The sequence below is a fragment of the Penicillium arizonense genome (genome assembly GCF_001773325.1).
Source record: "Penicillium arizonense strain CBS 141311 chromosome Unknown PENARI_contig008, whole genome shotgun sequence".
Classification (NCBI taxonomy): domain Eukaryota; kingdom Fungi; phylum Ascomycota; class Eurotiomycetes; order Eurotiales; family Aspergillaceae; genus Penicillium; species Penicillium arizonense.
Genome location: NW_019173285.1, coordinates 724231 through 735998, shown reverse-complemented (window position 1 = coordinate 735998; position 11768 = coordinate 724231). Strand labels below are relative to the sequence as shown.

Sequence of the window (11768 nt, the reverse complement as noted above, 5' to 3'; positions counted from 1 at the left end):
CGGTGGTAATACACACAAGATATAAGCTAAATATACATAAATGGGGAGAGATAGTGAAGGAAGGGAAGAGAAGGTAAGGGCCAACAGGAGGTACGATCCACAGTATAAATGCATTTCAGTCATATTCAGTTCATAACAGTTATCCAAAGTTCCCTATAGTCCGTAAAAAGATAAAAAAATAAGAAAAAACGACGTAATCCACCAAAGAGTATAGTAAGACACAAAACGGAAAAGAGGTAGGTAGAGGGAGAGAGGTGTGGAAGAGGAGAGGAAGGGTGATTGGGATGGAGAGATCGAGCATGACTCGATAAGATAAGTTGAAGAGAGGGAGAAGGCAAATGACAGAAAGTCCGCCAGTAGTAAAATGGTAAAAACAATCTCAGCCAAACCACGACCAAAATGAGATGAAAAATGGAAAATGGAATGAGCCCAAATGGACAAGGTCAACGACTTGGGTATCCGCCATGTCATGTCATGCACAAGCGACTCCACCCATACAATATCCAAGTACCATCCCACGCGAACGCCGGACATTCAGCTCGGAAGTGAGGTATGTATGTCCAATCCAGAATCGGAATCAGAACCAAGTATCCAAAATGCAGATCAGAGACTGGAAGAAGAAAAGTTAAGCCATCCCGAATCACGAACCACAAACAAAAAGCCAAAGGAAAAAGAAACAATAGACTCCCGAACACAAGATAAAAGAAAGATGGGGCACCGTTTCCGTGTCGTGTATCAGTCGTCTCGTTAAGTCGTCACTTCATCAAGGGTTTCGTCTGTCATGTTCATATGTCATAACTATGAGGCAGGCGTGCGAATCCCTGAAACATATAGGAAAAGAATTGGAAGGGCTACCATGAGCCTGGTAGGTTGAAGGCTGGGTGTAGAGTAGGAAATGATAGGCGGAAGAGGAAGGTGGTTGCTGAGATCGAAAACATATCGAGATGCTGGATGCCGAGGATGCGATAAATGATGGCTTTTCAGGCTTATAATCGAAAGCGAGGGTGATTCAGATATGTCGAGAGGGAGAATAATTTATCCAAACAATGACAATTTACAGGAACAGTTTTGCAGCTCCTTTGTTCTCGCTCGTGGCGACGGCAACGAGAGCCTCGAGGCGGCCCATGCCCGAGTTGCGGGCGGCGTCTGTGAAGACGTCGTTTCGGGGTTCCCGGTCGTGGGGTTGATAGTCGTCCGCGTGGGACGACTGTCGACCACAGATCTATGGCGGCATTAGTAACCGGGCCGATAGCCGTCCGTTCGGAGAGAGGTTCCTACCGGGGGAGGATGCTCGGAGGGGACAGAGTCTTGAGACTCGATGTATCCGCTGCTGTGCACGATCGCGGGATGGTAATCGACTGATGCCGTGGAAGGGGTATGGACGCCCTCGCTGCTACTCGAATCCTCCGGGGAGGTGCGCGTTCGGCTACTGGTTGAAATGCTGGGGCGATGTCCGCGGGGCTCTTCTGGGCTTCTTTCGGCTGTTGGTCCAAATGCAGGTTGATAAGAAGAAGATGGGCGGGAAGATACATTTTGGAGTTCTGCAATGGTCTGTTGGCTCCATTGCGAGGCAGAGGCGTTCGAAGGACGCCGATCCCGGATATCCAGTCCGGTCAGGTTATGATGCAAAGACATATCCCATGATACATGGCCGCGTCGATGGCCCGGGCCAGAGATAGGTGGTGGTGGGCGATGAGATGGTTGTGTATAGTTGAAACCGGCTCCAAAGGCGTTATTTGGAGGGCGCTGATGGCTATCGATCTGCATTGGGCTGTCTTTTCGAGTGGGCGGGGTTAAAGGCCGGGAGACTACCTTGTCAAAACTCTCAATACCGGGCAACCGGGGAGGTTGCTCGGTCCCATTTGCACCAAATGATGCCGGAACAGTATCGGGGGTGTGATAGTGATTCAAGGCACTAGTTCCGGGCCGGGGGAACCCTGTGTAAGATGATGGGTGCCACGTTCTCCTCCGCATCTCTGCCTCGGCGGCATTCAACGCGCCCTCGTCACGAGACACAGAGTAGTTGGTGCTGGCGGGGCTAGCAAACACGCCAGTTGCGTTGGAATAAGGTGCGCCCGGAGCTGCGTGATAAGGCGGAGGGTATGCGTTGCCATGTGCGAGGAAAGGGTTGCTACTAGTTGGCACCGAGAGACGACGGGCGGCCGTTTTACCTTCCCAGAAACCAGCGGATGACATGGGCGAAGCATATTGAGGGCTTCCCCCACTTGCGGCAAACATATTGGAAGGGGTGTACGGGGACGCTGCGGTAGACGGACCAATGCCACGGATCTGACCTGGAGGAGTGCTCGGAGGCTCTCCCATGGAGTCCATTGCCAATCGGGATCGAGCCGCGGGGTCGTTGGCCATGATCAGCGGCGGTGGGCGCCGTCGAAGTTCCGGTGGTTGACTGAATGTAGAAGCGGTTGACGCGATGCTCGAGGTCGACAGGTTCCGGCTGTGACCCCGACTGTGGCCGCCTTGACTCCCTCCTGTGCCTGCCCGGGCCCGGCCTGGGGGCCGCACGCGATCTGTCCGGACCTGACGCTGGAACCGAGTTCCCGTGGCGGCCAGCGAATCCCCCGGTATTTCTTCATTGACGTGGACGGTCTGGGCGTGTTGTCGGAGGTTATCAAGTCGCGAAAAGCGTCGAGAGCAATGGCACTGGAAGGGACGTTCTCCGGTGTGCTTGCGAATGTGGCGAGCCAGATGTTCGCTGCGGGTGAAGCTCAGGTTGCAGGGCGGAAAGGCGTCGCAGAAGAAACGTTGACCCTTCTTCTTTTTGGACGGCGGGGCGTTGCTCCCTGGATCATGATCGTGGTCGGAATCGTCTTGTTCGCCCTCGGAATCGTGCATCGGTTCGTCTGACATGGAGGGGGTTCGGACGTGGGTTGGAGCATCGCGGCTGTGTGAGACCGGATTTTGGTCCGTCGACGAAGACCCCTCTGGGGTGCCTGGCACCTTGGTTGGATTCGCACGCGGTGTGGCAGCTCCATCCATTTCTTCAGGGGAAGAGTTGTTCACAGGGAGGAAGGAGGTCATGCTGGAGAGGCGGGAGTGATGTCAGGTCACCCCCAAGTTCGGACCTAACCACCAGTGGTCGCAAAGCCAACCCGACCCGGAATATTCACCCCAGGGCCAGTTGGGATTCTATACGTCTCTATGGCGATTCGGAAGCACAAGGCTATGGAATAATCGGGCACTCGGAGTCTGGAGGCGAGATTGACTGTGAACATGGCAATCTCAGTAAGGGCTACTGGAGAGAGGCTGGGGTAAAAAAACAAAGAGGTCTGATTTCACGTACGATTGAAGTGCTTACTCTGGAGGAGGGGGGGGGGAGAGAGGGGAGTGGAATGTGTGAGACCCAGTTTGGACGCAAGGGATCAAAGAAAATGTAGAAATTGTAAGAAATGTAAGTAATTCAAAAGGAGAGTGTGTAAGGGATCGTCAGAGGGAAAAGATCCGACAAAGACTCCAGGGAAATGGTGACGATTCTTATCGGAAGCGAGGGGCAAAAGACGATCCCAGGCACCTCAGACTTCCGGGGCTACCGACATGTTTCACCAGTACGGAGTATAGCTATATTCACCTAGGCAAGTATAAAGAGTAAAAGTCCTTGACGTTAACACCTGCGGACCCTGGGAACCCTCTCGCCAAGTCTTGAACAGTTTGGTTCTGGACACGATCGAGACCCTTATGGAGACAGTTTAGGGTTATATCTATACTCTTCCCTTACCGTCATACATATCCATGTAGACTAACTACTCTGTATACGAAGAGTAAGTCCGAGCCCATGTTAATTATAGATAGGAGACAGATCTCATGTACGTTTCTTCCCGTTCACTCCCTAGTAAACTAACCCCCCGTACTATACAAAGTCAACTAAAAGGACTCGTCACCTACGATCCGGCCCCTCCGTTCAAGCCGCATTCAGGCAACCCTAGTACTCTGAAACTTTCACCCCCTGGGACTTATCCCGCGATGTGCCTGCGTCGCTACTAAACTTTCCCCATGCCTGCAAACGGCATCTCTGCTGTGCATCCCATCCTAGATCCCGTGGTTCTCGTTGTGCTTAAATGTACTCTAATCCTGGATCTTAGGTTACTCGGCCTTTGCATTACGAGTCCAAGTATATGTGGAAACCCCCTCGAGATGTGTGACGCCACGCCAGATGTGGATGATGTGCTTACTGGCTCCAGCCTTTGCCTTATCCTTTAATTTATTATGATTTACCCTGGTTCTTGACCGGTGCGTTAGCCCCTGGGATAGGCGCCATGCTATAATGCAGCGCGATTGGTAGGGAAGTGAGAGGCGTTAGAACACGGATCCCTGGACTGGAATCATGTAAATTATATGTATTCCATTTTCCCCGCTGATTCGATCGGCACTGACGTTAACTTCCCCTCCTTACCCCTCCCAAGTGTCCCATATATATATAAGATAGACATACAACAGGGATTTTGAGAGGGGATGTAAGGACGGGTACCTGTAGGTACATCTGCAGGACGCCACTGGGGCTGGCACGGGGGCGCACGGCCAAGTAGAGCCAGGTACCTGCAGGGCTTATCGATAAGTTCCCCTCAGTGCTGACGTCGTTGACTCGAAGTATGGAGATCTACTATATGTCGACCTTGTTTCGCCCCTGGAGAAAGGCGATCACCTTGCCTTTCAAGCGGTCTGCCTATCCCGTGTTACCCATCCAATCATAGAGGATGTTCTGCACATCATGCCAGGACCATCCATGTGTCTGCGTACCTGGCCGCGTAAAGGAGCCGCCCACAGGTACACGGTATAGTAATATAGTAATATAGTATTCTTTATTCTTTATTCTTTATTATTACAGATTTGCAGATTTAAATCTTGGGTAACTCGAAACGACGGCACAGATATACACCCCTAAACCCCATCTAGACCCCTCTCCAAACCAACGCCCTGATAACTCATATCTCACATATCTCATATACACACCACAAACTACACACCAAGTACACAATACACAGAGGCTGAAGAGGATCACATGCAAAACCCAAAACGAACAAAGCACCCTGCCTCGTCAAACACCCCGATCTTATTGGCCCCAACCACCACCCCTACTGACTTGCATCTGTACTCTGCATCTGCAATCCAGGGCAATATGACTCAACATGTAGTACGCGCGCCAGATTTGCCCAGCCATCTTGAAAACAACACGTTCCCCTCTGACTCAGGCTCTGATCCCAGGGGGTGGGTGCACCGTGTGGGGGTCATCTGACTGCCATTTAAATACACTGCAGATCGCAGATTGTGGGAGATGTAGATGTACACCGTAGATATAGAAGATCTACTTTCCATTCCGGCTTATCTAGGGAAATTATCCGAACCCTCGGAGCTTTTTGCTTTTTGTTATCTGTGCCATATGGCTGTTTCCGATACCTTGGCGTGACTGTTGGGTTCCCAGGGCACTTACTGGGTTCCCAGGTCACTTATTGGCTTGAAGGATGCCAGGTACACTTGTTCTTTTCCTTTTTTTCTTTTTTTTCTTTTATTCCTTCCTCTCTCCCGTCTTTCTTGGCTTGGGTGCTGTGGGCTGGTACCTGGTACCTGGGACTTGGGACTTGGGGGTTTGTTTCCAAGGGTCTGTGGGCATTGTGCGACCGCATGGTTTGGACCGTGGCTGGATTATATATATCACATTTTGGCGGGGCTCAAATGGGAACTGGGCGTTGGTATTATTTGTCAGCTTACAGGGATTCTGCGGGGTACCTAAGGTACCTGAGCTTCAGCTCTTTGTGTGTTAACGCCTGGGTTTATGTGTTGTGGGCGTTGGTGGTTTCAGTTTGGGGCTATTATTGGCATACCAAGCCACCAATGGAATTACATTGTTGAGCAGTTATCTCGCTATCAACCAGTAGCTTTGAGACAGCTGCATAGTCAGGTACTTGGTTACGGGGCTTTTAGCCCCTGGTCTAAAACTGGATTCTGGAGGATCAATGAAGCTTAATAGGAACGATTCGATGATTGATCTTTCTTTTTATATCGGCATGATTCAGATTCACAGCAATTCCTTCCTGATTTGAGAACGATCCTATATCGATCGAGGTATCGTGAGATTTCTGCTAAGGCCACCCCCTCCCATTTTAAACTCTACCAAGTCGAGACAAGAATAAGGTGTTACTATGGTCAGATATATGTGTTTCTAAAATCCTAAAATTGCTATACAAGCACCAGCTCTAAGCTGAGGCAAGTCCTTTATACACTCCTGCCTCAATATCCTGATACAGTTGGTGGACTTGGGCATCGCCAAACGGCAGGATTTGGGCACAAACCATACCAGCCAAACCATTGTCACGATCGCACCACCAGTAAAGGTTAGGGAGGCCAGACCATTGGGCTGTTCTCACAGAACGACCCGTCAAGCCCCCGCTTAGTAGGAAGGTCAGCCCCCAACCCTGACGGTCCCCGGCAACGGTGGGGTGCAGTCCTGTGCCAGAATTCGTCAGATCAGGCTTTGCGTCGGGAATGTACTTTTCAGACAGTGGTGGGAGGTTCGCAATTTGGTCGCGGAACATTTCGTCCACGGTGTCTTTTTTCAATAGCTGCGATCCGGTGCTTGGTGAAGTCCCGTCGTTAAGGAGAATCGCTAGGATTTCTGGGAAGGAAATTAGCTAATGAAGATACATCCTGAATGAAGAGACATACGGCAATAATCTTGGGGTGTCGAGAAACATCCGGCTCCGCCACTGTTGAAGAGTGATTCCACATCGGATTTGTTTTCCACCGTCAGCGGTCGTCGGAGCAAATGATCCCGAGAAGAGATTCGGCCGGTTGAGTCTCGCTGGTGCATATAGGCTAATTTTTCCTTCATGGCTGAAGTTGGGATCATGGATATCTGAGTAAGACCCAGTGGCTCAAAGATGTGTTGGTGGAAGTATTCATTCAGTGTCTTCTTGGTTACACGTTCAATCACAACGCCTACCCAATCGATATTTACCTGTTATATGCCATAAATGTCAGCATCTGTGGCCCTGAAGTCGATAGATATGCGTTCTTACACCATACTCCCAGGCTTCTCCTGGCTGGTGCACAAGTGGCTGCTTGAAGTCACTGAAATATCCCGAGAACTCGTCGAAGCCAATCGGGCGGCTGGAGTCGCGTAATTTGGTATTCATGAAGGCGTATCCAAAGCCAGCTACATTTTCGACGTCAGAAAGCAACCTTGATGTAAATCTGGCGGCAATCACTGACCTGTGTGGGTCAATAGCATCCTCAACGTAATGCCCCTGGCTTTTTCGACCAATGTGCCATCTTCTTGCAGGACTTTCACGTCCTTTAGCTCTGGGCAGATGTGTTCAAGTTCGTTGGCATTATCCAAGGAAAGCTGCCCCTGTTCCACAAGCTGCATGCATGCAATCCCAGTGATCAATTTTGTGCATGATGCGATCCAAAAGACACTGTCGGTTGCCAGTGGCTCGGGGCTTCCGTGTCCTCTCTGTCCACCTGCGTGGGAGAACAACAACTTTCCATCCTTTCCAACAACTGCAGCAGCAACGCCCGGTAGTCCGTTGTCGGGGTCGACGCAGGCCGAGTCAATTCGGCTTTTAAGTGCTTCTAGAGTCGTGACTGGAAGAATACCCATTTTGGAATAGAACTTGAAGAGTCGATACTTTGATAAAGTGATGACGGGTGAAGATCTTAGTAACGCAATATATATAGTCGGGGCAAACCCTACACTGCCAAGTCTCCGCAGATCCCCGCCTGATAGTTCCGCTGCGGGGTACGTATTGCCGTGAATACATACATCCGCTCTTATATATCCATTACTCACATCGAATATTTTGGTAGTTCAAGTGATCGTATCTGACTAAGTCGCAACGCGAGTATGTCCCGATTCCATGACCAGGAGGGTTGACTCAGGTGCAGGCAGATTATCCTTGGTATGATACTGAATGGCTCAGAAACGGCCTAGTTTAAATACTCGAGAATCGAATACTAGAGGCTGGAAGAGGTCCTCCGTCACACCGAAGACCCGAGGCCCAAAAATCCGAATATGGCTCTCCCTAAGACCTATGTAACATAGGCGGGGCCCTCGAAAGAGTTGACCTTTGCATAAATGTACATGAGCGGAGTAATCTTCATGAGGGGGGTATCAGCTTTAGCGCAGAAGTGAGACTCGCTCACTTAACCAGGCAATGCTATTGGTTATAGGCAAGAGCTTGCGACTGGCACGGATATACGAATAGCATCTTCCCCACAGATTTCTCAGGAAACCAAGAAGTGCAGGGTGGGGTTGCCATTGCGGCGAGCTTCCGCTGTCTTTCGTTCTGGAATTATGCCAATTTCACCCTACACTAGGAATAAGATGTGCATTTTCTCTGAAGTGAGTAGAGTCACCTGTTCTGAACATAACACCAATAGAAGCAAATGCTTAAAAGTCACCACCCTTGGGATAGCCATGCGGTCGCTCTTCTTTGCCCACGCTGAGCTTCTCATACTCACTGATCATTCCCTTTAGCCCCGGCAGTGGAAAATCGCGTGGTTTTCTTTCCAAATTGTCTCTGTACGATGTGCCGCCTTCAGATTTTGATACTTTTTTCCTCTGTTCTGGTGTTTGGGGCTGAGGATCTTGTGAGAAAATCTCCCTAATTGCTGTTGGGAGATCATCAAACTTTCCTGGATCGCCGCCTTGCTTTTGATACTGTTGATACTGTTGAGACTGTACGGACAACTTGAAGAAATGGAAAAGGTGTCTCCCCACTGGGGAACGTCCTGCAATCGTAGAAAATGCGCTTGTGAGGCGCAAGAAATCTGAGTCGAAAATATCAAAGGCGGGTTGGTCGAGCAAGGTGTATAGAGCAACACTGATCGCATACATCGTGAACAGATGCCCGTATTGGATTCCGTATTCCGATTGCATGACTTGTGTAAGAGCAGATATTTCCCGCGCGGATGAGAGCGCTATCTGATTGGCACTCTGTTCACTGTCTGGGCTGAAAAACAAGGGTGTCCGTTTCTGAAGATTACTGAAAGACGAATAATAACCGAAGTTGTCGCAGCATAGGTTGATCACAAGTGCATGGTAACGCATTCTGTTCCAAAGTCATCCGATTTAGCTGTGATCACAAATAGTAGTAAAGGAATAACCAACCCGAGGAGTAAGATATGTGGTGGAGGCTTTTCTGATGCTCTGAAAGCTTCAGGAAGCGTCGATTTCCACTGGCAGAGCCGATTGTAGTTTTCTTGCTTGGACATGTTCACGTCACTTTTCCCTTGCCGTGCGATCGGCATGCTCCGAGAAATATCTCTGGCAATGTAAGACAGATCGCATGCCTTATCAAAATATAGACCCATGTGAGACGGTCGTGTGTGGCTTGGAACTGGATAAGGCATCCACGTATCATCGTCGACTTTTGCAACTTCAATCCGATCTATGCTCACTTCATTCACGCGGCTCGGTCTGAGGAAGTTTGTATGTACGATTCTGTTTAGTTCAATATTAGTTGGACTCTCGGCGTATAAGACGTTTGCGATTGAGCCGTACGTATCAACTTGAAACAGCCCCCAGGCAGTGCGTTTGAGTGATCTGATCATCTCTTCAGACATTTGCGATCTGTTCAGATTCAGTTTCTTATGATTGATAATTCCCATTTCTTCTGCCATCTCTGTCGCTTGATGAAGCATAGTATAGCCGAAATCATCATTCCCCAAATTAGAATACCTGGAAAAGCCGTCAGCTGCTGAATCAAGCTTCAAATCTCACTCTGAAACATTACGTACCTCTCATACAATAGCAAGGTTGCTTGCAAGGTAGCGAGGCGGGTGCCGCTTCCCCTATCGAACAGATATAATCTCATATAGCCCTCCGCTTCCGCAAGAAAATCAGCGCCTTTCGTTTTAACGTCCCCCGGTATAGTGTAAGCTTCGGAATATTGTGAGTAGTCCTGTCATATGAAACATGTTAAGCACATAAGCAGCGGAAGCAATGGGACTCTGGTACTAACGCAAGCATTTGCAAGCATGGCATTGACCAGGAATGGGGTGCAAAAGTCCGAATGCAAGTTCCCATTCCTCATGTGCACAAGAAATGTGTCGCGGTCAATGAAAGCATAGAAAGGATAGTCCCAAGTCATATACAAGGAGATCAAGTGCGACACTAAATCATTATCATCGGTAACACTTGTCCATGGTTTTGCTGGAACTCTGTATGGAGCGCTACCACACAAATAGCGAATGTCCATTATCTGAGGTCGGAATTGGGGCGCGTCAACCCCGGTGTTGTGTCTCGCCTTCTTGGATCGCCTGGGGGCTTCTTGGTTCCTCTCGTGGGCGCGTGCATCTCGTAAGATACTGTCTAGATATACGCGAATATTTTGTATCGGAGAGTGATTTCGGATCATTTGGAGAAGTTCTTGCTGACTGTCCTGACTCGCGGATCGGATTGTTTCAAACACATCATATAAAAGGTCGCGATGGTAATTCGAGTCGCTGGTAACATCATCCGTCGCAGATATAGGGGGTCTATTTGATGTCCCGATCTGACTGAGCTCATTTCCCGCCGCCAGGGATTTCTGATCTGTCTGCATACTTGGTATTAATACAGGCTGGTCGCTCTCCTTTATGATGCTGGTGCAGTGAAACTCTGGCGTAAACTTGCCGTTCTCATTTTTGACGTTATAAACCAGCCGTATACGATCAATCCTTTCAAAGTTGAGACTTGATATTAAACTGTGGAAGTGCCATTTGATTCAAATATGTGAAGAGGTTCAATTCCAGCCAAGTTTTGAAGGAAGCTCGGCGGGTGACGAATTATGACACAATACCATTCACGGGGCTTTATATAGAAAGTTACAACTCTTGAAACTTATCTTCATCAAATATCTTACGGACTTTGCCATAGGCTTACATAGTGACCCGAGTCGAGGCACACGGTTTATGATCGGTAGTGGGACATTCCAATCCCCCCAAATTGCGAGTGTCTAAAGCCTCAAACTCAGTATCTGACAGACATCTGCGAAGTGCTGTAGCAAGTTTTATCTTACCGGATGTTTCTAGACAACCAGGCACTCACTATACCGTGATACGTGGGAAAAACTGCCGGAACATGACATCACAGTTTCTGCCGGACTAAGCAACGAACAAATTTTGATTGGGAGGCACATTATTCCAACACTCCCCAGCAGGTGCAACCTTTCTGTTCACAATAATGAAACTCGCAATTCCTCGTCAACAATTCTGGGCTCCCCGACACTCTGGCAAACGACCCATGGCCATGCAATCATATCATCAGCGGAGATAGAATGCAACAACGATATTCCGACTCGCAGACAATGTCGATAATTTAAGGTTGAATGGTCGATCCATCTCACCGCATCTTTTGTTTACGACAGGGGCCATAGATGTGTATACAGTGCCACTGATGAAGTATTAGACAATCTCTACACAAGACCCAACTCGAAGCGAGTATACCGGTTTTGGAATCCTTTTCGCCCTACTTTGGCTTCTGTTTTCATTTATTTTTTGCCCATTCTCGAGTTCCTTGAATCGCAGTTGTTGAAACATGGTTAATCATGTAAGTTAAGTGAAGTGAACATAACATACAAGGTTGGGGGTGGGTGTGAAAGGACTTACAGCCAGCCTATGACTGTAGTTTCCGATGTGAACTTTGCAGTGCCATATTTGTTCTTAAGTGTAGTATCCTACAGTAAACAAAAACTGTTGAGATTACTGCTTTCTAGATATAGTCTGGCCATTAAATTCCCAATGTTTGAACCGGATTGCATCGCCATCACGTGTTC

General features: G+C 48.9%; 3 protein-coding genes across 3 annotated transcripts; all 3 read right to left on the bottom strand.

Annotated features, from left to right (window-relative positions):
- Window positions 1-1054: 1054 nt before the first annotated feature.
- On the bottom strand, window positions 1055-3039 carry PENARI_c008G02112 (C2H2-type zinc finger protein; the record flags this gene model as incomplete). The annotated part of the gene is made up of 2 exons (XM_022631342.1): window positions 1055-1222; window positions 1279-3039. 2 exons carry the CDS (start codon window positions 3037-3039, stop codon window positions 1055-1057), a joined length of 1929 nt encoding a protein of 642 aa, XP_022488506.1.
- A 3167-nt stretch (window positions 3040-6206) lies between these two features.
- Window positions 6207-7612, bottom strand: PENARI_c008G07697 (serine hydrolase domain-containing protein; the record flags this gene model as incomplete). Its single annotated transcript, XM_022631522.1, has 4 exons — window positions 6207-6625; window positions 6676-6967; window positions 7029-7165; window positions 7222-7612. 4 exons carry the CDS (start codon window positions 7610-7612, stop codon window positions 6207-6209), a joined length of 1239 nt encoding a protein of 412 aa, XP_022488770.1.
- A 789-nt stretch (window positions 7613-8401) lies between these two features.
- On the bottom strand, window positions 8402-9061 carry PENARI_c008G09931 (fungal specific transcription factor domain-containing protein; the record flags this gene model as incomplete). Its single annotated transcript, XM_022631606.1, has 1 exon — window positions 8402-9061. One exon carries the CDS (start codon window positions 9059-9061, stop codon window positions 8402-8404), a length of 660 nt encoding a protein of 219 aa, XP_022488835.1.
- Window positions 9062-11768: the final 2707 nt, after the last annotated feature.